Here is a 25,529-nt window from a genome sequence, read left to right on the forward strand (position 1 = left end):
TCACCATTGCCCCTTGATTGACACATGGCACAACCCCTGATTGACACCTCAAAGCCAAAAATAGGCCCAAAATAAGGAATATAAGATAAGATAAGATAAGATAAGAAGATGATCTTACCTCCTATTTTTCAAGGCCCAACACGTTTCAGCGTATAAGTCATTGTCGAATCTAGAAGAAGTCTAGAAGATTGCTGTTGAAGCTAGAAGATGCTTGGAATGCTGACATGGTTGATTTGTAACTGGTTAAAATATGCCTCCCGTGGGCCCTCGACGTTCGTGAAAAGACCCTTGGTTGACCCAAAAAAAAAAAAACTTGGTGAGCAACGACAACTCAAGAGTTTTTTTGTTGGAAAAGGTCTTAAGAACAAGTAATTGCATATTGGATTCTAAGGCCCGGTTCACACACCCTCGATGGCAATGGAGGGAGAAGAAAAGGAAGATAGTCTCTAAGAGGTCTAACTTTTATGTATAAGGATGTTACTCAATGTCAACAAAGTTTGATTGGTGGGGTGGATTAAGGATAAAGTGTGTGTGACGTCGTGAGCGACGACAGCTCAAGAGTTTTTTTGTTGGAAAAGGTCTTAAGAACAAGTAATTGCATATTGGATTCTAAGGCCCGGTTCACACACCCTCGATGGCAATGGAGGGAGAAGAAAAGGAAGATAGTCTCTAAGAGGTCTAACTTTTATGTATAAGGATGTTACTCAATGTCAACAAAGTTTGATTGGTGGGGTGGATTAAGGATAAAGTGTGTGTGACGTCGTGTAGGTTCCATCACCAACTAGGGCGAAGTTTTTTTAATTGCCGCAACGTGGAAAGGTCCTTCCTTCGATACGCCAACCAGGATGGCGTCCTAGGATGACCATTGGGTGGTGCAAGGGGCGACATTGGGCGCAATGTGGAAAGGTCCTTTCTCTAATTGGGCCAGCTAGCCCCGGTGCACCTCACCTTTTGGGAGGGTGGTGTGAACCTGTGCACGAAGGATGGACGTGAACCTGGCCTGAGAGTGACAATAGGCGCAACATGGAAAGGTCGTTCTTCCTATTGGATGGCGCTCCGGTGCACTCGAGGACCTTTTTGGAGGATGGCCGTGGGGATGGTGTGAAGAGGGCCTGGGCTGAGAGTGGGAACGCGTGAGGGGAACGACGTTCCGAGAAAGAAGGGCGTCCTGGCGGCCGTTCCCTCATAACTCTGTAGCTCCTTTTCCTTCTCTATCTCTATTTTGTTTTCATCGTGATTCTTCTGCAAAGGATGGCAGCAGCTCTGCCAGTTCGCCCTACAGGCCCTTCAGCTCCTCCACCTCCCTCTTTCATCGCTTCTGCACCAACATTACCTCCATCTTCCCTCCCTCGTAAGCTCTTTCCTTTGCTGCATTTTGATCTTCGTTTTCAGACCGAAATTTCTTGCTCAATTGCCTTTCTTATTCCTTTCCCGTCTCTCTACTCTAGCTAAGGATGTTGCCCGGGAGGTCCAAACGGAGCTCAGGAACCTTCAGTCAGAGGTACGGTGGTTTTCGGGAATTTTAAGTGTAGAAATTGGCAAAATGCCATCAGACCTCATCGTCTCTCTACCGGAGGAAATCATGTTACTCACTATCGTTGATCGTCCTCAGGACGAGATTACGATCATGAAGGCAGCGGCGTCCCTCGTTATGTTGGCGTCATTGCCCGAAGCTGAACCGCACGTTCTTTCGTCAGTTAGTCTTCTCCCTGCCCTTTTTACGTTTTCTCGATCAATTCCATTACCAATGTTTGCAGAACCTATATGACAATTGAGCTCGAGGTTCCGTCTTTTAATAGCAGGCGTACAACGTAGTATCCAATTATTGTCCTTTGCTTAAGAGTCTAGTTTTGGATCAAGTATTGGATTAATGTGAGAAGCACGACGGTGAACCTTCTATTTGTTTGCGTAATTGAGGCACTCTTAAGGTTGTTCCTCCTTTGCTATTGAGAGCTTTGTATTTTCCCTATATCAACTTGTGCAAAGAATTAGCGGTACGTAGGTAATATATTCCTTCAGAAATTTCAAATACATTAGCTGAGATGTTCTATAGCCCTCCAGGTTTACTTGACATCGTGTAGGCCGACTCAAGGGATCATTTGTGCTTTTTTTTCGTGGGGGGCGGGGGGACTTAGGATAAGTACATCTGCTTTTAATGAACGATTCAAATGTAATGAAGGGGAAAAAGAGGCCAAGTAAAGGCCTTAGCACATGGATGGGGCTAGCATGGGTTTAGGATGGGAATCTTTTTGTCATCATTACTCCCATCCTACACCAAGTGGTCTAGGATGGATTCAGAATGGGAGTAGCCACTTTTTCTCCCATCTTGGACCCTGGCAGCGAGAATGGGTTCCCCTTTTTTAGGGATTCAAAACATGCAAGGATGACATGTATCCTTGTCCCCACGTGGTCCCCACCTCCTAAACACATGAAATGATGCCATGTGTCCTCTTCCTCCTAAACCCATCCCTAGTTCTTTTTTTGTTAGCACATGGTGGGATGGGAATAGGATAGAAATATGCCTGGGACCACTTGGGACCACCTTTTCCCATTCCCATCCTATTTCTTTTGCTAAGCCCCTTAGAGGCCCTTTAGGTGGAAAATGTGACTAAATAAGTCTCCATCCACCCACTACTATGTACTTTTTGATGTGACATCTAATCCTATCTACTCTCCCTTCCTCCTCCTTGCCTATGCTCACTCACTATCCCTCTCTCTTCCCTACTTTCTCTCAATCTCTCCCTCTCTTCCTACCTCATTCTCTCTCTCCTACCCTTCCTCTCCCTCTTCCCCTCTCTCTCTCCCCCTTCTGCTCCTCTATCCCCCTTTCTCCAAATCTGTCCCTACCCCCTTCTCTACATTGGTATCAGAGCACCAACTCTAGCACCCTTGCTTCCCCTCTCAGCGTCCACTTCAACTCTTACGCAAACCTGAGAGAGAACAATTATGGTCTAGCAGGTTGCCTAAGTGGAGAAACCAATGCTGCACAGCAGACTGGCCTAGATAACCAGACTGAAACAAAGATGAAACCTCCAAAAAAGCTGTGCGCCATGGACAGAAACGAACGAATGAAATCTTCCAAAAGCTGTGCTCTAGGGATAGTCTCTCCGCTGTGCACCAGGGATAGCCAGCCCAACTGATCATTCACGCGGTCACGGAGCAGACAAGCACACTATGGATAGCGAGGCCAGCCACCAGCTCCAAAAAAAAAAGGTGTAGGAGATCGCCATCGCCGTCGTGTATAACAGATTTGCCATGAATTCCCTCGACGCCATGAATCCCTCAACTGTCATGAATCCCCTCGATGCTGCAAATTCCTGCTATTCTGACGGAGCCCCTGCGTCCCTGCTCCCCTGTCATCCCCGCTTGCCTTAGCCAGGCCTTAGTCACCCTGTGCCTTAGCCAGTCAGCCCACGCTCCGCCCCGTCGTTCCTACTTGCCTCACCCCATCCAGGCCACGTCCCGCTCCGTCGCCGTCGCCGCGCCGCACCGCCCCGCCGCCAAGCAACGCCTACAACAAAAGCCTTAGTTTCCTAAGGTTCAGTTAGCTAGGTTAGTTGGTTGGTTAGGTTAGTTTAGGTTTGGTTAGGTCTAGCTAGTTAGTGGGTTGAGTTACCTTGTTTAGGTTTAGTTAGTTTGCCTATTTTACTAATAATTAGATGAAGGGTTACTATAAAACTACCATGAGCATGTAAAAAAGTACAACACTTATACCCTAAGATCCATTTTCACATTTTAGGGATCTTTTGATTGGTGACAAGTGTCCCCCGTCTCTCATCGCTGGACCTAAAATCTTTATACCATCATTGTTAACAAATTGGTTAACAATATGCCACTGATGGTTAAGTGATGTGATTTGATGGACAGTGGCAAGTCCGTAGATCTAGGAATGTGTCTTGGAGCTAGATGGGCCCAAGAGGATGGTAAAATAATGAGAAGGGAGAGTGGTGTAAAGAGATTAGGGTTGGCCCTCCCTTCAAAAGGTGACTTGTATAAAAGACCAAATGGTTGAATTTGGTCTTCATTATTGTTTGCACAAGTTTGAATACAAGCTCCCTCTTCTCTTGCAAGAGTGCTTTGGGTGTTCTCTTATTTCCATTGTAGTGCCCTTGTGTTTGCCACTAATCCTTTGAATGCTTCCTGTGGGTATTCCCGATTCCAAATAATAATTCCAAAACGATATAGCTCTGGATTCCTTTGGAATTGAGTATTATAGAATAAAGAAGGATTAGCTAGGCTTTGCAGGAAACAGGGCGAATGAAAGAGAAATTTGTACGTTAGGAAGATATGAATATGCTGGCAAGCACAGAAATGCCATGGGCAGTTCGCATGCTATGGGATATGACACTGAGTCGAAGCCTAAGTTTGCTGAGTGGACTGACAAGAAATCTGCAGCAGCACCATTTCCTCGCTTTCCTACTGTCTCGGGTAGTAAGATGCTGTATGCCAGGCCTTACAGGAATCTTGATGCCAAGCCGGGAGGCAAGCCTACTGCTGGAAATGAGCAGGCTGAGATAAAACAGCATACACGGGCAATAATGGATAGTAGAAAGAAAGCCAACTTATGTTTTAAATGTGGCGAGAAATGGACTCCTGAGCACATGAATGTGTGCAAGATGCGCAACAGTGGTACTGCCAAGCTCAGCATGATCATTGACCTCTCAGATGATGAGGATTTGTTTGATGCCCCAGGTTCTTTGGATACGTCTCAGGATGAGATGGCAAATACACATGATGCAAATGAGGCTCCTGACACTGGAGCCACGAAGGGCACTGACTTTCCTTTTGATCCTGGTGGTGCTACTGCGCATGACACTCATGCTTCACATTCGTATGAGCTTCTGCCCACTGGTGTCATGAGAGGCCGTAGGGCCAACACTCTTTTCTGTGGAGCATCACGATGCCATACCTTATTGAAGATGCAGGTGGTAATGCTCTTGTGAACGAGGATGAGGTTTATTGGGATGCCCAGCCAACACTTTATACTATTTTCATGCATGCCTTGATGGGTGCCAAAAGTGTTGATACTATCAGATTAACAGGGATGATTAATGGTAGGATTGTGCATGTGTTGGTGGACAGCGGTAGCACCCACATTTTTGTTAATTGCAAGACCTTAAAGAGGGTTGGACTGATTGCTACTGAGATAGACCATGGGCTGAGAGTAGAAGTGGCCAATGGACAGCATATGATCAGTAGATCTTGTTGCCAAGATGCAAGGATTAAGTTCTCTGATGACTATACATTTGCAGGTGATCTCTTGGCACTTGACATGGGCCCAATAGATGTTGTCTTGGGCTGTGATTGGTTGCAATCACTGGGCAAAATCAGCATGGATTTCAATGCCTTAACACTCAGCTTTGTCCACAGGGATGGATCAATTACATTGCATGGTATTGCAGCTCCTAAATTGCAGGTCATTTCAGCAAGGCAGTTGGCTAGAGAGCTCAAGAGAGGCAGCGCCATATATGCATTAAATGTGTAAGTAACTAAAGAGGGTGGCACTCCCCGTGTTGATGATTGTGATATGCAGTGATTGCTCTCAGAGTTTGCAGATGTGTTTGCTGATTTGCCATCACAGTTGCCTCCGAGAAGAGATGTAGATCATGCCATTGTCCTGGAACCTGGCAGTAAGCCAATCAATAAGGCTCCATACCGACTCTTTAAGGTAGAACGGGAGGAAGTGGCAACTCAAGTGAGGGACTTACGTCAGAAGAGTTTCATCACTCATAGCACTTCTCCTTTTGCATCCCCTGTGCTCGTGGTGAAGAAGGATGGTTCTTACCGTATGTGCATTGACTACAGAGACTTGAATAAAGTCACCATCAAGAACAGGTTTCCAATCCCCAGGATAGATGACCTGTTGGATGAACTCAAGGGCGCTCAGTTTTTCACTAAGATTGATTTGAGGTCCGGCTATCATCAGATTAGAATGAAAGCTGGGGATGAGCACAAGACAACCTTTCGCACAGAGAGGGAATTGAATGAGTTCAAGGTGATGCCTTTTGGATTAATCTATGCACCAGCTACCTTCCAGGACTCATGAACAAGATTTTGCAGCCTCTCCTTTTCAAATATGTGCTGGTATTTTTTTATGACATCCTCATTTACAGCAAGGATAAGCATGAGCACATCAGACATGTAAAGCAAGTGCTGGAAATTTTGAGGTTGCATCAGCTTTATGCTAAGGCCAGCAAATGCTCTTTTATGGCACAAGAGGTTGAGTATCTTGGTGACATTGTGAGCAAGGATGGCATTTGAGTGGATCCTACAAAGGTGAAATGCATTGTGGATTGGCCGCAGCCACGCAACCCTACTTAGTTGAGGGGATTTCTAGGTCTTGCTTCCTTCTACAGGCACTTTATTCGCAAGTTTGCCAAGCGGGCAACCCTTCTGACAGACCTTTTGAAGAAGGATGCTTTTATGTGGTCTACAAATGCACAGTGCAGCTTTGAAGACCTGAAATTCGCCCTCACTCATGCTCCTGTGTTGGTATGCCCTGATTTTTCACGTACTTTCATTGTGGAGGCATATGCCAATGGCAAAGGATTAGGGGCTGTGCTAAGACAGGAACACGGGGTAATTGCTTTGAAAGCAGGAAATTGGATGCCAAGTAACTAGATTATCATGTGTATGATTAGGAAATGTTGGCTATCCTCCATGCTTTCGAAAAATGGCACCACTACCTGTACGGTAGCAAAATCAAGGTTAAGACAGATCATAGGACACTCAGGTATTTCCTTACGCAGCCCAACTTGTCAATGAAGCAGAAGAGGTGGCTGGCTAAGGTTCAGTCTTATGATTTTGACATCAAGTACAGGAAGGGGAAAGAAAACGTGGTTGCAGATGCCTTATCCCGTATGTGGGCTTGCAGTTTGTTTGCCATTTCTACCATCTACCAGGAGTGGATTCATGGTATTCAGGAAGAATACATGCAAGATTCTAAGGCAGCTTCCATATTTGTGGAGTTACAGAGGCCATCGAGCTAGGGGCATGCTGAATTTAAGGTGCATAATGGGCTGTTGTGGTGCAAGGACAGAATTTATTTGGTGCTAGATTCAAAGTACCGACTGCTGGTCTTACAGGAAATGCACTCATCTCCTATGGCAGGACATGCGGGTATTACTAAGACATATGAAAAGGTTAAACAGAGCTTTATCTGGGATGGCTTGTGGCAGGATGTAGTTAAATTTGTCTGTGAATGTTTGCCTTGCTAGCAAAATAAAGTGGACAGCCGGTTACCCGCGGGTCTCTTGCAGCCATTACCTATTCCAGAAGGCAAATGGACTCACATTGCTATGGATTTCATCACAGGGTTGCCTTCCACAGAGCGAGGATGGGATATCATTTTTGTGGTGGTTGATTGAATGACAAAACAGGCCCATTTCATACCCACTAAGACCCGTTATTCAGCATCACAGGTTGCTTGGCAGTTCATCGAGCATGTTTTTAAGCATCATGGTTTCCCTTAGGAGATTGTCAGCGACAGAGATGCAAAATTTATGGGTCACTTTTGGCAGGAATTATTTACAGCAATGGGTACTTCTCTTACACCTAGCACTGCTTACCACCCTGAGACGGATGGACAGTCAGAAAGGGTGAACAAATGGCTGGAGGAGTATTTGAGGCATTTCTGTCATGACACACAGAAGTCTCGGGATAAGTGGCTGGCACTTGCTGAATTTTGTTACAATAGTACCAAGCACATCTCTATTGGCATGAGCCCGTTCGAGGCTATGTATGGATGCACAGTGGGTATGCCATCTTTAGTTGCAGACATGGCTGTGAAAAATCAGCAAGCAAGAAATGACTTGGAGAGTATGGATGCCCTTCTGCAATTGGCTAAAAAGAATATGCAGGATGCCCAAGCCAAGCAGAAGAAGTATGCGGATGAACACAGGAGGTATCTTTCTTTTGAAGAAGGGGATTATGTGCACTTACGCCTCCATAAGAACCATTATGCCTCGCTGAAGGGTTACAACACGAAGCTTGCTCACAGGTATTACGGTCCCTACAGGATCATCCGCAAAGTTGGCGAGGTGGCGTATGATTTGGAGCTACCCAGGACCTCCAGGATTCATAATGTTTTCCATGTGTCCTTGCTGAAGCCACATGTCGGACAGCATGTCCAAGTCCTTCCTGAGCTACCACCTATGGATGAGGAGGGCCACATACTCTATGTTCCGGAGCGCATCATGGGTTTCAGGGATCACGTACTCCAAAAAAAAGTCTACACCGAGTATCTTATCAAGTGGCAGGGACTCCTTGAGGATGAGAACTCATGGCAGCCAGAGAGCATTGTCTAGGACAATCCCTATCTCCTACCGGGCTGATTATTATTTGCTGTTTGCAGCACCGATTTAACAGCCCGCATATGAAATTTTGAGGGCAAAAGTCTATGGGAAGGGATGGCTGTAATGAAGGAGAAAAAGAGGCCAAGTTAGAGGCCCTTTAGGTGGAAAATGTGGAGGGACTATATAAGTTTCCACCACCCACTACTATGTACTTTTTGATGTGACATCTAATCCTATCTACTCTCCCTTCCTCCTTCCTGCCTACACTCACTCACTCTCCCTCTCTCTTCCCTACTCCCTCTCTTCCTACCTCATTCTCTCTCTCCTACCCTTCCTCTCCCTCTTTCCCTCTCTCTCTCCCCCTTGTGCTCCTCTATCCCCCTTTCTCCAAATCTGTCCCTAACCCCTTCTCTACATCAAAGCTAAATCATAGATTGTGTAATAACGGTAGAAAACAAGCTAAATTAGTGAGGGCTATAGAACGAGGACTATATATTTCAGGTCCAATTATCTGTACCCATCATTTTTATCCTCTCCCGCCCCCCTCCTCTCTCTCTCTCTCTCCATTCCTGCAGCAAAGAAGCCCTCTTACTTATTTCTTCGACACCCTCCCCCCACTCCCCCCTATGCCCTGACTTTCCACAGACATAAAAAAAAAAGCTCAATCGGCATGAGCGGATTTATTTCTTGCAGTGAGAACTCAGAGACACGAAGCTTCGATATGCTTCTTTGCAGAAGCAAGTCTTGGACATGAGCGTAATTAAAGAGGCTTTGCAACAATACACTCCAGCAGCACCTGCACCAGAGCTTGTGACTAAAGTACAGGAAATAGTCACCACCCAACTCGTTGGGCTGACGTCAGTGGGGATGTCATAGTAGCTAGTCCCTGCTATGCGTGATGGAGTTTATGATTTTCAATCTTATGAATGACTATCGTGAGATTGAAACTGCACTGTGTTTTTAGAGGATGGGTTTGGGAATGTGATTCATCTAGGTATATGTACTTTGTCTCATAGGCTTGTGAGGCCTTCTGAAGAGGTTAATACAACTCTCTCTCTCTCTCTCTCTCTCTCCCCACCCCCCCCTCCCCCTCCCCCCCCTCCCCTCTCTTCCGCCCAACCCCAATCACATCCCTTTTTCTCTCCTATTTATCTCTAAAGCTACACCTATTTTGAGGCAACCTTGATGGGATGTCATTTTTCATGTGCATGTTGATGCCTCTGGATATACCTTTGGGATTATATTGGCACAACCAGATGGTAGATTGGATTACCCGGTGTATTATGCCAGTCGGTTGTTGACACTTACAAAATGTAGCTATAGCACTACCGTGCGCGAAGCTCGGAGCATGATTTTCAGCGTGCAGAAATTGTGTCACTATTTGCTCCCACAGTCACAGTTAGGGGAGTTTTTCAGCTCAGTTTGGTATGCTGATTTGGCACTCATGTACAGACTGTATTTAGGGCATTGTCACCAGCATCATAAATAAAGCAATGTACAATAGTTAGGAAGATCTTTGGTGTCATTCATGCTTGAGTTCTTCATTTGCATTCATCTATTTCTGCACAGCAAGTCCCCACATGTTACACTAGTATCAGAGTAGCGTGGCTCCTTCTGATCTGAAGAAGGTTGGAGGGAGTCCTGGCAGCAAAATGGAGTAATGGGGATCGGTATGTTCTCTAATTTTGTATTTTGTCCCTACCCCGAACTAGTGGTAGTACCATACTCCATTAGCCTCTCCCTCCCTCCCTCCCTCCCTCCCTCCATCACACATTGGGTCAGCTCCCGTCTACACCTGTGTGCATTTACGCCTTGTGGCAAAGTAAGGGGAGGGAATTTTTTTTGGCAGGCATTGTCTAACAGTTGATGAGTCTAGCAGTCTTCCATGATGGACCCATCTAGCATTGCGTACTTGGTCTTGTAGACCCATTTGACACCAATGACTGAATGGCACTTTGGGTGAGGTACTAACTCCTAGGTCCCATTTCTTTCAATAGAATCCAACTCCAGTTCCATGGCCTGCTTCCAGTGTGTCTGAGAGAGTGCTGCCCGTACAGTCGCAGGCTCCTTGTTTTTGAGAATGCGGGACATCAAGGAATAATTGACATGGAGTGGAACTACCTCCAGAACCTTTTCCTTATTCAGGTGGGATCTACGCAGACCGTCCTCTTCTCGAAGCCACGAAGAAGGGATATCTGTGACACTTGAGTCATGAGGGGTTTCAATCAACCAGCGTGGTACTTTCTAGGAGCCAGACCCAGAACTTTCCCTTGCTGCTTGAGGAGGTGGGGAATCATCTAGATCACTGTCCGGGTCACTCTCGGTGTGCGGATTCGGAGTAGCTGCTGGTACCTGGGGCGGTTCAGGAACAGGATCATCACTATTGTCATCATCTAACATCCACTAGCCCTGCAATAAGAGGACGTTCGGCATCAATCATAGAAGAGGGAATATGTTCAGCAAAGATAACATCCTTGCTGAGAATAACCTCCCTCCTGGAAGGGTCATACAACTGGTAACCTGTCGATTGAGCATTGTATCGACAAAATTGTCTTGTTGGACTTAGCATCCAACTTGCCCCTCTGATTCTTGGGAATGTGAACAAAGGCATCACACCTGAACACGCGGAAATAAGATACATCTGGCTTCTTTCCAAAGTAAGCCTCAAAAGGAGTAACTTTAGGAACGGCAAAACCTACGGACCGCCGCAACCTGAGCTCTTGTCTCAGTCCCCTCCCGCCTCCTTCCGCCTCAGCCTCCTCCCTCTAGCCTCCTCTCTGCCTCGCCCTCCCCCTCCCCCTTCCCCCTCCGTCCCGCATCCTCTCCACCTTGCCTCCTTCCGCCTCTTTTCTCCTCCTACCTAGGTTTCTCTCACCTGTAGGCTGCCCCTCCCCACCTTCTCCTTCCACCCACCCCGCCTCCTCCCTCCTGCAGCCCCCGCCTCCACCCCGCTCCTCGTCGCTCCCTTCTGCCTGCTCCCGTCCTTTTCGCCTTCCTCCTCTTCAAGGGCTCTCCCACAGCCATTAAGATTCTTCTTTCCCCAACTGACAAGCAACAGGTAAAGCATGCAGTTCGGTTACTTCAGGACAAGGCAGTAGTGGGCAGAATAGTTGGTCTCACACCCAAGAGGAGACAGGTGAGAGACTGGATTCAGGCGAGTCTAGCACTAGAAGGGGACCACATCCAGAAGGTCACCATCTATGGAAGAGGCGTTTCCTTATCCAGCCGAGCTCTCACGCTACCGCCTTGACACTCGTGGAGTAGAGTCCTATCCTCCTTGGCCCGCATCTGGTGTACCTCTTCCCTCAGTACCATGGCTTCATAGTGGAGGACATGGATATGACACACCATGTTCCCCGATTCTTGGTGACGCTCCGCTTCCCGAGGCTTCCAAAGGAGTACAGAGCCATCCTTTCCTCCATTAGTAGAGTCCTGTTGCTGTGAGGGAAGGATCTCCAACCAAGGGCTCCTTCGGTTGCTCCTCTGCGGGTGCCTCTCGACCTACTCTCTCTCCCCCTGCGTCTAGCCCGTTGCATGCGGCGCTTTCGAGCCAATTTACTTCGTTTCTTTTTCGTTTTTCCCACGTGGGTCCACTCTCCCTCTGAAGGTGTCACCCCAAGGGGTCTGGGACTCCTGTTGCTTCTGTCTGAGGGGGTGTTGGGCTCTGGCCTGCTGACCTTGCCTATCCTGTGGGGGTGGGGGTGGGGGTGGGAAGGAGTCCGTCCCTGACCACGAGGGAAATTGTGGGCTAGATGGCCCATTTGCCTACAACGAAGACACTGGCCTGTTAAACCAGAGATCTCCACTCTCTGGCGGAGTGTACCTCCCTCGAGGGTCTCGAGGAGGATCAACTCTGGGAGGGACTCTGTGCTCTTAACCAGACCACTCTCCAGCAATACTCTACCTAGAGCAGCCCCGCCGTGGTCTTCCCCAAAAGGGGGTCCGCATTCTAGAGGACCTCCTGCAAGATGAGGAGGTTCAACAAGTTATGGTATTGGCAGCAACCAGAGATAGCACCTTGTGAGGGCTGGGCTTCATGGGTGGCAGATGCAATTCAGAGGAGCAGTGAGGAGTTGCAGTCTCACGCCCTTAGACGGAGGAGGGCTCTTCAAGAGCGTGAGCGTGCACTGCGACAAGACCTCGCCTCCATAGAGAGGCTCAGGGAGCAGGACCTAGGATCCCAGTGGCTTAGACACAGATATGAGAGCGCACGCCTAGAGCTCCAGGACACGAATGTTCGGCGGGCTGAGTTCTCCTACCACTCCCCTCAGGCCTAGTGGGTACAATAGGGGGACAAGATGATGAAGCAATTCTTTCATACCACTAGGCCTCGATCGGCAGGCACACAGTTACAGCGTCTACTGGATGCGTAGGGCATTAAGCACACCGACACAGGAGATTCTAGAGCTAACCACGGTTTTCTACAGCCAGCTCTTTCAAGCGGAGAGGGTGACTCCAGCTTGCCTTGTGGCCTGTGAGCTAGTTTGGGATCACGTGCCGATAGTAGTCTCGTAGGAGTTGTGTAGGAGTCTGGAGGAGCCTTTCATGGATGAGGAACTGTGGGAAGCCCTCAAGGCTCTCCTGTCCGCTAAAGTGTCCTGGCGAAGATGGCTTGACTCCGGCCTTCTTCCGAAACTTCTGGGAGATCATTTCCACCCCTTTCCACTTAGCCTTCCTAGAGATCTTTGACACAGGCTCCCTTCCTCAGTCCCTGAGCAGGGGGTGGATTTATTTGATCCCGAAAGGGGGAGATAGGTCAAACATTCAGCAGTGGAGACTGATCACCCTTCTTGACACCGCATACAAGATCCTCGCTAAGGTCTTGAGTTCGCGGTTGCGGCCTCATCTGACTGACGTCATCCATGACACGCAGACCGGCTTTGTTCAGGAGCGTAGCATCCCGGACAACATTTTCACTTACTGGGAGGTAGTGGATTGGGCCAGGGAGGAGTCATAGCCTTTGGCCAGCCTTCTCTTGGATTTTGAGAAGGCTTACGCTAGGGTGGAGTGGTCTTTCTGAGAGGGCACTATGTAGAGGTTGGGTTTCTCAGACATATGGATTAGAGGAGTCTCTGCGCTTTATGCAGGGAGCTCTAGTCAGATGCTTGTCGGTGGACACATGAGAGAGGCCTTTCCTCTCTCTCTCTCTTGGTCCGTCAGGGCTGTCCCCTAGCTTCCTTTCTTTTCCTTTTTTGTGGCGGAGGCATTGGGCTACTACTTAAGATTGTAGGTGACGGGCCTCCCAATGAGATAGAAGGAGGAGTTGCTAGACTCAGAGTTTGCCGATGACACAGCCTTGTACGTAGAGGGCAACACAGTGAGCTTGGAGAGAGTCAGTGGAGCCCTGGCTATCTACTGCGAGGCCTTGGGTGCATGGATCAACTAGACAAAATCCATCAGTTTCTTCACAGGCTCAGAGGAGGCACAAGAGATTCGAGAGTGGGGGAGTGCCTTTGGCTTCCGTTGGATATCTCAAGGTCTATTGATGACATTACAACAGAGCAGCAGATCACCCCGGTCCTCGAGAGTGTCCGGCGCAAGCTTCTCTACTGAAGCTCGGCCAAATGCTCCCTAGCGGGCCGTGCCTTAGTGGCAAACGAGGTCCTTCTTGCCACGGCCTAGTACATTATTTCCTGCTGGTGTTTTCTAGAGGGTGCATTGGATAGCTCCGACGTTTGGTTCGGAATTTCTTTTAGGCAGGGTCGGCAGATGGCACGGGGAATACTAGAGCTTGGGTTGCTTGGCAGACGGTGATCATGCCGTAGGCATTGGGAGGCTTGGGTTTCATTGATCCGAAGATGCAGAGCAGAGCCCTCTTGGGCAAGTTGGTTGTGCGCGGCCTCACCCCTGGCACAGAGCCCTGGAAGCTCCTCTTACAACGAGGGCTTCCCAGGAACACCCCACTCACTAGGGGGCAGTGGCAACATTCACACAGATGGATCTTTTCAGAGGCCTCCCTTAAGGGGAAGGGCTCCCCCATGATGAGGAGCCTCCATAGGGTCTGGCAGAGATTAGCAGGGGGCCTCATCCGTGCTCAACCTCGTTGCAGAGAGGAGTTCGAGCGTCAGCCCCTCATTTGGCACCCGGAGATCAAGGATTAGGATGGACGTATGCTTGGGCAACGGACTCACATTGGTTGGGCACAGTGGGACAGTGACCCGATCTGCTCCTTTGGTAGATGGAGCAGATTACCCATGGAGGCAGAGGCAAGGCTTGGAGCCATAGCGCATATGCGAGGGGCAGGGCAGCGAATGAGGGAGATTGACCTAGCCATCCCTGAGTCTTTGCCGCATGTGGATGGACAGCAGATGGTCGGGTCAATTTTCTTCGATTGGGGTCCCCTTGAGGATGATGATCCAGCGAGGTAGCATGCAGCCGGGTTTCTTCCATGTAGGGCCTGCAGGTCAACTTCGGGCACTTATTGAGAGAGTCCCAGAGATGGACGGGTGTCTAGATGGGATTCATTGGTAGATGATCAGAGTTGTGGAAAGGAGTGGCACATCTATCCTCCCAGCATCCCAAAGCAGGATGCCCCAAGATGGCGTCTCTAGCTTTGGGAAGGTAGGCCCTTGAGGGAGGTCCAGTGGGATCTGGGAGAGTGGTTTTGGCCTTCTAGGATAGGCCTCGCCGAGCAAGTGCCTTTCTTTTCCTATACCACTCGGATTGGTAGGTGGCTTCAAATGGACTCTTTGACTTGGACCCCCTCGAGAGAGAGGCATTGGGTGGCCCAGAGGGTGCCCCAGGAGGTCCGTTCTAGGTTTTGGGCGCGTCTTTGGTCCAGTTTGCGGCCGAGGAAGATCTCCTAGTTCTATTGGCTGGCCGCCCATGGAGGCTTGCCCACAGGCCCGTGGTTGGAGCAGATGAGGGTGGAGGGGCAGTGCCACTACTGTTCAGCTGGATTTCTGGAAACGATTCCTCACTGCCTCTGGAGTTGTCGTAGCGCAGTAAGGATCTGGATGGAAGCCCTCAGGATCATGACCTGCATTCAGAGCCTTCAGAGGGACTACACATGGGGGATGTGGCCTGGTTGACTGAGGGGGGTCACGCGTTCGAGATTGATGAGGTCTCTCCAACTTACTCAATACAGGGTCAGAGCATTCAGAGGATAGAGCTCCATGAGGCGGTCCCTCTTGATATCCTAGATCCCCATTCCCCTCCAAAGGATAGCGTGTGGGAGATAGTAGCCAGTATCACTGCGTGGAACATTTGGGTTGCTTGCTGTAGTCTAATGATGGGTGAGCATGTGGTTCCACCCTCGGCTACCTTGGTCGCCGTCTAGCAGGATATCATGTACACCCTACGCTTCACCGGATAGCAGGGGACCCCGGGCTCTAGGGTGACTGTTGCGAGGCACGCACGTTTCTGCAAGGCTTGGCCTGCAGGAGTTTTCTACATATTCACTCCGCGAGGGATTCGTGGGTTGTATAGTCCCCCCACCTAGCTCTTAGCCCCTGTACTAGAGATTCCCTAGGTAGTGAGCTTGGTTTCTCTGGAACAGGCTGCTTTTCCTTCTTTCAGCCTTTATCCCCGATTTTTTCCATACTCAGCACCTTCAGGGCTGCTATTTTGTGTGAAAGTTTTTCAAGCATTAATAAAAGGTTCCTTTCTTTGCAAAAAAAAATAAAAAACTTTAGGAACGGCAGAGGTTGGAGAACGATTAAGGATATGTACTGCGGTGGCAGTCGCCTCAGCCCAGAGACATCGAGGAACCTCTTGGTGAGCAAGCATGGTCAGAGACATTTGTATCACTGTGCAATTCTTCTGCTCAACAACATTGCAGTGCCAATATTAGTAAATTCCCTCCGAATGCCCTTTGTCACACAGAATTCTTCAACGGGATGGGAACAAAATTGGCCTCCTTTGTTAGATGGAAGGGCTTTAACATGAAAGTTAGATTCATTTTCAAAAGGGCACACCATTCCGGAAGCGAGAGTAAGCCAGAGACTTCTGAGTCAGAAAGTAGATCCACATGAACCTGCTGAAATCATCCACTAGCAGCATTCAATAAAGAGCACCTCTAAGGTTGGCAACATTTGTAGGTCCACAAAAATCTGCATCGACCAACTCCTGAGGAAAAGAGACCCGCCATGAGGCCTGCTTCAGAAACGCGTCTCGATGTTGCTTCCCTTGAATATAGAAACGGCACTGACCATGCTTACTGCCCACATTAGGTAGATCGAGGACCATTTGTTCTCCGGCAAAGAGTCTACATTGAGCCACAGTTTTACTGTAGCAGGGCATTATTTTTCCAGGAATCTACAACAGTACAGTCATAGTTCTAGTGTCAGACTGTTATTCCCCATTTCTTTGGGAGGACACTCAAGTTTCGAGCAACAGTTAGTGGTGCCTTCTATAGGTCCTTGATTACAAGGGGAAAGATGAATGTGTTGACTTGGGAGGAACTGGTCCCGATGGTGCTTGACCGGGAGGAGAGATTTGTAGATCATACTTATGAGAGTCATCGTGAGGCTTTGGAAACTGAGCGGAAAGGACGGAAGCAGTTGATAGCTAAGGAACAGGAAGCACTCAAGGCGTCAAGTACATGTAACCGATGTAGCCAAAAGGTCATTTTTGGCAGCAGAAAGCGAGGGGACCAATACCTAGTTGGATAGTGTTACCGTCACTATGACGTATACTCCAGCCTTCTAGTAGCATGCGACAAGATGCGCTGCCAGCATGCTTTCTAGATCCAGGAGGAGGATTGCTTGCTTGTTTGTGGTAGCGGTACCTGCTGGACAGGTGCAGCGTCAGTGGGGTCTTTGATCGAGGCTTTTAGGCATGACCTTGAGCCACGAGGATTTGTTCCCGTTGACTTAGGTGGCATTATGTTACGAGTATACAGTTTGTTTGGACGTTATGACATGGCAGATCAAGAGGGGGTCTCCTAGTGTTGTGTTGCAGCAATTGTCTGATGAGTTGTTGGAGATCCGAATGGATCAGAAGATCGCTAGTGCGGGAATCCAGACATAGTTGGTTGATCCTTGTGAGCTGTTATATGACCATTGTCATTGGAGCACTAAGGCTCATCGATCTGGCGTCAGTGTACGAGTTTGGACCTGAGAGGGGGGCTCTATAGCTTTGAGATACATGTGCCCATGTAGGGAAGTAGACCTAGCACCGGGGGTAGTATTAGTTGGATTTTGTTTCCATAATATCTACAGGCAAGCTTGATGTTGGTGTTATTGTTTAGGGCATTCATCTTTTCTACACCATCCTGAGGTTGCAACGTGCTCATCCCAAAAGATAAATGCTTGGGCTGTTTGTAATAAAATCTTGCCAGTCTAAACCAATGCATCCCAAGTCTTCTTATGTCATGGTAGGAGTGCCTCAGACACTGCTCCACCCATTTGTTCACCTTCTGAAATAGATGGTCTGTCTTAGGATGGTATGCTGCCCACAGCCAATAAAATAGCTCTCACCAAAAGTGACCTCTTAAATTTTGCTTTAGTCATTGACAATCACCTAAGGGAACTTGTGGGGTTTCAATGTGTTGCCTACAAGCTACGGAATAATATGAGATGGTTGGTGGGAATGAAACAAGCTTGTCTTATAAGCCTATCGACCACCAACCTCTTCATTTTGATTACTGGTGTAAAACTTTTCTCAAATCTTGCTTAGAGTAACCTTTTGCAACCAATTTGTCCTTGCATCTTTTGATTGTACCATTTGCATTCAATTCAAATTTATAAACCCATTTGCAATTGACTATGTTTTTGTATGGAGGTGGATCTAGAACTTATTCTTTTCTTCATATGCTTTCTCCATGGCTTGAATCCAATTTTTTGATAGGGTTGTTTCTTCCAAACATTTGAGCTCATTGACATTTTTTAGTAAGCAACATAGACCTTGATATCAAGTTCCTTGCCTATGTTTGTCATGTGCTTTCACAAGCTTTCTCACCCATCTAGGTGGAGGTGTTGATGTTGATGCAGGTTGATCAACTTTTCTCCGTAACGAAAACTTGATGTGTCAAGTCGTTGCTGACCTGGAGTTACATCTGATGTAGTCTAATCTTCATACATCTCCTTCATTGCTTCCCCCATTTGTTCAATACATCATCAATTTGTTCTACTTTTGTTGTTGGATTGTTTTTCAAATGCATCTCATCTATTGCGACATGATGCCTATAACATATTTAAAAACCAATATCCCAATTGTAGAACATCTTTTTGATTGTTGGATTGTATATTTCACTCCCAACGGTCCTTTGAATATGTCTTAGGATATGAATGCATGTCCAAGAGAGGAACTCTTGAAAAGGATTTGGGAAGCTTTTGAATGCTTTCGAAATGTATTGATGTGGGCTTTTAAGATACTTCAATGTGGCCTTGGAGTTTTGGAGAAAAGCTTTAGAATACAGTTTTAAAATGGCCTTATATGCATAATACAATGTTTTATAAAAGGAAGTTGCAATGGGCATAAATGATCCGAGAGAGAGAGAGAGAGAGAGAGTGTGTGTGTGTGTTTTTATTCCTGTTTTTTAAAAGATTTTGTTTCTTGTTTTGCTTGTTTATTTTTGCTTAGTCACCTTCTTCCTTTCTTCTTTATTTCTTGTTTTCTTTCTCTTGTGTTTATTTGATGTATTACTGAGGATGACATAAGTGTTTCTTTGCTTGCTAAGTATGTCTTCCTTTTGTTTTTCAACAAGTTTTTGTTACCTCTTTTCTCTTCTCTTTCATTTTCTCTTTTAATTTCTGTGTAGTTTTTTGGACTTTAGAACAAAAAATATAAATTTGTATGATTGGATATATTCTAGTCTTACAAAGGTATATAAACGATCCAATGGTTCTTGGAAGGGGATTTATGAAGGTTTTAATACTCAGGCGAGGGCTTAGGATAGGCTTGCATGGGTAGCGAGTGGGGACTTGAGTGGATAGATTGTAGCTGACGATAGACTAGAGTCACGACCAGGGATTGAGTTACGATTTAGAGGAAGGGTTATTGTGGAAGGAATAGAAGGGGGTATAGAGTACGGATTTGGGGATGGGATTACCACACACAGGTTTTTCAATTATAGTGAATGAAGGGTTGTTGCTCGATGCATGCCATCACCTCCTTGCTTGATGCCTCTATAGTTTGCAAGCATTGCTCGATGCCAATGCCATTGTTGTTGCTCGATGCCGTTAATGCCATCTTTTAGCTCGATGCAAGTTAGTTCTGTCCTTGGTCAACGTCCACGCAACTCCACCGTTGCTGTAGCTTGACTCACCGCAGCTACTGCTTACTGCCTAATGAGTCAACATGCCTCATCGACTTCTCCATTGCTATAGCTTGAGTCACCATGACTGTTGTTGGGTGCCTTAGGCACCGCTTCTTCAAGCTTGATGCCATTGCCTTGAACTTTTGCTCGATGCTGATGGTGTGCCACCTCGTTCTTGCTCAGGCCTCTACCTATGTTAGTTCACGACCACCTGCTCTGCTGGCTTTTAATAGGCTGATCATGTCAACTAGAAAGATGTGCTTGATGTTCTTGTGGTGACGTATGAGGATGTCAGAAGCTGCTTAAGAAGGTCTTTTTCACCGTCTTCACAATTCCCCCCATTGCTTGGGTGCTGATGAAGTCCGTTGGGATCTAGTAGCTAGCCCTGCTTTGCGTGATGGACTGGGCAGAGTTCCCTGTATGAACGATACTCTTCATGCGTTGCATCCCATGACACATCTGTATCCTAGTTCCATAGAGCTGTTGAGCTTCTTTCTTTTTGTGATTGATTTGTTCCACGGGTAGCCTTTGAGTGAGTAAGGTTGATGGATGAAAGTGTTTTCTGTCAATGTAGCTTTGAAAGAAAGGATTGCAGCTAATTGTATTTCTCTTGGTAGTTCTAATCATATTTGAGTCTACTCTATACCTTGTATGTTCCATACATTTTTGAATATTAAAAGGAATTATGGTTATGTATGTGATATATGTGGCAAGCACCTACCTGTGGACGCTAGTTTGAGCTGATGATGCGATTTTTGGGATGTGTATGGAGTTTGCTGCATGAACCTTTTGTAATGAACCCTTTGTGTTGGTCATGTGTTTATTACATTGTTCATGTTGGCAATCAAGATGCTGTCATTTGATTAATTGACGTGGTGCAATCATTACAGGTGCCACGACTGGTGTCTTTTCTTAATGGTGGTTATTCAGTACACGTGCAGGTGAGATTTGTTATGTAATTCTATTCTTCTTGCTGGTAAGACACAAAAGCTATGGTCCCCTTCCTATGGGCGATACTATCATATCTTGTGCCAACCGTGTTTTATGGTTCTTGTTGGTTTAGTCAATTTTATTCTCAAGCCAGTATGGATTTTATGAGTCTTGTAAAAGGAGCTCATGTCTTGAGTGATGGTAAAATGCAGAGGAATGCATGTGCGGCTTTAACTTCTGTGATGAATGCAAGTTATATGCTTTACCTTTCAGTGGCTGAGACTCCTAACCTGGTAGGCTCATGTCTACACGCGCTGTCAGTTCTTAATTCCTTATAGCAAATTCTTGAAAATGCTTGCTAATGTTCAGGCTCTCTCAGATAGCGGGAATTTTAGAATGCTTGAAACCAGAGAACGATGATGCTGGATTGCAGCTCAATGCTTCAGCTGCCCTTAGTGTTCTGGCCCAACAGTAAGATATTTTTGTTACTTTTTGAATTCATGAAGAAGGGGGTTTCTTGTAAGGTTCTGACTTTTAACGAAGTGACAAAGGTCACAAATCTAATAGCTTATTTTGTCATGCGGAAAGTTTTCAGGGATCCAGGTTTAACTTTGATTAAAGAAGCTCAAGTTGAGGATTCTCTTTTATCTTTGTTGGGTTCCAATGTTGATGGTATGATGGATGTCTTTTAAATTGCTGAATCGAGGGAGAAGATTAAAGCTTGATCGTTGGTATAGGTTTTGTCCTTAACTCGTATGCTAATGCTCCAGTCATATTGCAGCTAGACTAGAAGAGGAAGTGGTCGACACAGTTTGTGCATTAGCTGTTCATGAACAAATGCTTCCAATTCTCCTTCAAAAGGTGGACCCTCTTTGTTCCTTTCTCTTTATCTTACAAAATAAGCATTAAGATTCTTTCCATGGAGGACGCTGGATTCTGAAGGAGTAAGATTAATGTTTTATAAGGCAAAGAAAAACAAACACTATGTGTGATGCAGTTTATGGGTTTCAACATTATGAGTGCTTGTCATGATATTAAAACTGCACTGTGTGCTTTGGTTTTAGAGGACGAGTTGGGCATGTTCTTGGATCTAGATTTATGTTCCCACCGTATTAGCGGACATGCAAATTTCACCTTGTGAAGTTTTCTTCCATGTTGTGGCTTGCTGATATTGCTCTCTAGTTGTAGAGGGTAGCTGAAGGTACTCCTCGTAGGAACAATTGCAAAAAAAGGTCCTTGATTATGCCGTTTGCAAGTCTGTTTCTGACAACCAGCATATACTTATTCAGCCTTTGACTGTAGGGGGCAGTGTCCAAGTTGGCGCGGCATTTAGGGACGAGTTCTTCTGAAGTTTGTGTCAGAGTTTTATTGGCACTCGGCATGTTGTGCGGATCAAGGTGTTCTAGAGTTTCTCCTCTGATGACGTTTAACTTTGTCTTGTGAAAGCCTGGTGGGAATTTTTGACCATTGACAATGGCTGGCTGAGAGTTTCTCTGTGCCATGTTGGCAGTGCTGATGGACAGTGTGAACTGGCTAACACAGATGGTGCAGTAAAAGATTTGGTAGCTTTGATGAAGTAAGTAGCAATTTGTTTTGTGACATTTATAAAAATAAGTTGACTGGATGACTTTTGAATGATCAAATATCTAATGCTAATAGTGCCTTGTTATACGTTTCAAGGTCAAGTGATCATGACATCAAAACCATCTCCCGTGATTTATTTGGTACTCTTTCTTTCAACCAGCAAGCACGTTTGGTGGTGGAACAAATATTGCGGAGTAGCTCAGAGTTCAGTATAAACTCCTAATAGTGAGCCTTATCGAGGTATTGATGAATAAAAAGGGCATTGTAAAAGGGGAATTATATCCTTGGGCCTTCTTCAAGTATAATGGAGATAGTTCCAGGCATATAGAATGGGCACTGTAAAAATACATTTTACATACAGCAGCCCCTCTGCCTAGTGGAGCAATCTTTTTACATACTAACGGAATAAATAATTGGCCCATGCTTCGGTACCAAAGAGATTGGGTATGTTGCTTTGCCAAGTAAGTTTCTTTGTTTCTGCTTGTTTTAATACCTTTCTTGACGTGCCTTGTCATTGTTATAAATATATTTGAAATCTCTTTCCTCTAGAAGTTTTTTTCTTGGGTTCTTATATTGTTCACTTAAATAAACAACTCAGCTTTGGAAATATTTAGCTGCATGGTCAGTAGTGTAGGACATTTTTTGGGCAATTTTGTGTTTGGATAGGTTATGTACGCCCTCTGTTTGCACAGAATGATTGGTACCCTAATAAGGCTGTTTTGTTTACATTGCTATCATGCATGTTTCCTTGTCATCGTGATGACTAAGTTGTCTTTTCCATTATTCTATTATGAAGGCTGTTTGAAATACTGAACCTGATCAACTGGCCTGGTATATGTACCTGAAGAAGGGGTAATGTTATGCTTATACAAGGCGAAATTATATGCTCGTACAAGGCCTAATTCGTTTGCCTAAAAAACCTTGCAAAAAGCTATTGTGATAAAGAACAAGAGGGTCGTTTCGTCAGGTGACAGGAGCCTAAATATGGAATTGAGTGGTAAATAAAAGTTTTATGCCATCCTTTGATTACTCCTTATCTTGCACCGCTGACTTTCAAACTATTTGTGCATTTCTTTATTCACTAATGTATTTGCTAATATGTAAACTAGGTGCTCCTCAATCTTCTTCTATTGCATTTGCTCATATGTCTTAAATCTTACATCACCAAGAATAATGTTTGATGTATTTGGTATCTGTTGGTTCTTAGTTGCCCAAGTTCTATATTACTTAGTCGCGGAAAGAACTTTCACCAAAAAAAAATTTCATCTTGGAGAATCTTGTAGTTCTGTTCAAAAGTGTACTACAAAATATCACCAACCAATCACAAATGGTTTCTTCGAAATTGTTGAAGCAATGATGTTGATTGTTACTAGCAAACTAAAAAGTACTCCTCATATTATCACATCATTTTTTGTTTGTGGAACTTGTAAATTTGTCCACCTTTCAATGCCACACACACTAGTGAATTGGTCACATACAAGATACATGGTATTGCATGTACGAGTGAATGGTGAGTTACGGTTGTCTAGCTCTAGTACGACATGATGATGACCACTTACACATGAATATTGGAGCAACACTATAATAAAAAGCCTCCAAGGAGAAGAGGACTCAAATGTCTACAAAGAGGTATGACTATGTACATATTATATAGGCATAGTAAGAGAACATTTTTTCCACTAGAAAAAATCCCCTTTGTGTATGGTCATTACAACAAAATTTCATAGTCCAAAACATTTTTCGCTATAAATTGAAATTGTAAATCATCCAATGCCTTGACAAAGTAGAGGGATAAGAGAGTGTGGGAGGAGGAGGAAGGGCAGCGCTAATACACTAGATTAGTTGAATATATATACTTGACAAGTAAAGGAGTGTTAGTGTGTATTTACATTTGCACATGATGTTGAGATTCACGAAGTAGCACTGTTTCTCAAATGAACATCAATACGCTTTGTCCTTAAATAATATACAAGATTCTTTGCTAGTGCTTAACTTGATTGATTATCTTATTATATTCTGGTTGGCTTTGTCTCATCAAAAGACGGTGTCTTTGATAATAGTCTTCTAAGCCATTTGCTTCGCTTGCTCCCATTCTTTTTGGGAGAACGTGGATTATTATTTATTTGTAAGAAACATAGTGGTAGCATCATGACATGAGAACAAATTGTAGATAATCTCCGAAGAGAAGTAGTTTCATAACACAAGAACAATTGACAGCAAGTTTCAGATCCTCTAACGCAGGAGGTCTTGAGCAACATCACACAATTAGTTACATATAGCCTTGGTCGCAGTGACATGCTCTTTGGCCAGAACAATGTCTTCTTAAGTCCCTTCACCAGCTTTTGCAAGTCCTTGTCGCACTCTCTAGTGACCTGCTATCTTTCCTATAGACAACAATCTTTGTGTGGTGAGTAGCATTGCATCTAAGAATGTTCTATTAAACACCATAGAGATTCTTTGTAGCCATATAAACCATAGCACATTACTCCTTAGCTTAGTCTAGTTGCTCTTGTACCTCGATGGGACATCCCCTAATAAAATCGCTGTGAAGTTGAAAGGAACAATCATTCCTTGCTAGCAAACACTTTCCCACACATAATTAGAGAACCTTGAATTCAAAAACAAATGTATAATATCCTAACCAAAGGAGGAAAGATTGTTTTTTAGGAATGTTCTTGTCCCATATCTTGCAAATCGTACCTTCTAGGTTTTAGGGGAGTCCCTTCTCAACCTTTCCTACTGAAAACCTTTGTAGCCCACCCTACATTGAAAAAAGAAAATGGGGATTGGTGTTTAGGCTCCTTTGCCCTGGCCAATGGAATTCCTTTGATGAAGCTACGTAACCCGCTGTCCAAGAAAGGGAGTATCTGTCCCAGATCTGAATTCTACTCGAACTCTTAAGACATCAAACTGGTTTAGTCTAAAGTTTTCCCTCACCTCTTGGTCCTACTCCATTTGGTTCCAAACATCTCCCACGTTCTAATTCCCTTCTTGTTAAGCCCAAGGTCCTGCTTTAAAGTTGCACAAAATATCTCGTTGACTTTGCAAGTGTCCCTACTTTGAATTGCACTAAGGATCCACTCAAGTGATCTTCATCACCTCCCCACTAAAAAGTCTTGAACATTGTGATTAGGTTATTAATCCCTGCTCTAGATGGGACTAGCAAGGGATGAAGTAAATCATTGAGGGGTAAAGGAAATGGTAAAGAAGAGATTTCCTCCTTGCCAAGGAAGGCTAGAGCCCTTTCCACGCTTGTACCCTTTTTAAAATTTTGTATGGAACCATTCCCACTTATCATTCATGGGGCATTCATGGAGCAATGAAAGTCTGTGGGAATTCCCAAGAGCCTAAAGGGTATCCATTTTGGTATTCCTTTACATCCTAGGGACCGCCGATCCTTTAGTTCCATGTACCATTGTTTTGTTATCATTAATATTCGAACACAAGGCTTTGCAAAAAAAGTTAAAACAATCGAGCATAGAACCACTAAAACCACATCATTATGGGGTGTAAGATAGGAA

The 25,529-nt window shown here is 45.5% G+C and overlaps 1 protein-coding gene across 2 annotated transcripts; it reads left to right on the forward strand.

Moving 5' to 3' along the window:
* Positions 1-1,145: 1,145 nt before the first annotated feature.
* On the forward strand, positions 1,146-22,980 carry LOC147900801 (uncharacterized). Of its 2 annotated transcripts, XR_015541186.1 has the most exons (12): positions 1,146-1,351; positions 1,449-1,501; positions 1,613-1,696; positions 20,385-20,435; positions 20,637-20,717; positions 20,804-20,895; positions 21,020-21,096; positions 21,206-21,285; positions 21,727-21,821; positions 21,935-22,000; positions 22,105-22,469; positions 22,805-22,980. XR_015541186.1 is itself a non-coding variant. In XM_087376112.1 (11 exons), exons 1-11 carry the CDS (start codon positions 1,252-1,254, stop codon positions 22,229-22,231), a joined length of 906 nt encoding a protein of 301 aa, XP_087232238.1. In that variant the 5' UTR covers positions 1,146-1,251; the 3' UTR covers positions 22,232-22,515. The 2 variants fall into 2 exon arrangements, 1 of the variants encoding a protein (XP_087232238.1); XM_087376112.1 differs by lacking the exon at positions 22,805-22,980 and having other exon boundaries at positions 22,105-22,515.
* Positions 22,981-25,529: the final 2,549 nt, after the last annotated feature.

Source organism: Dipteris shenzhenensis, chromosome 6, assembly GCF_047967505.1.
Source record: "Dipteris shenzhenensis isolate YYH24624 ecotype China chromosome 6, Dip_SZ_1.0, whole genome shotgun sequence".
Taxonomy (NCBI): Eukaryota; Viridiplantae; Streptophyta; class Polypodiopsida; order Gleicheniales; family Dipteridaceae; genus Dipteris; species Dipteris shenzhenensis.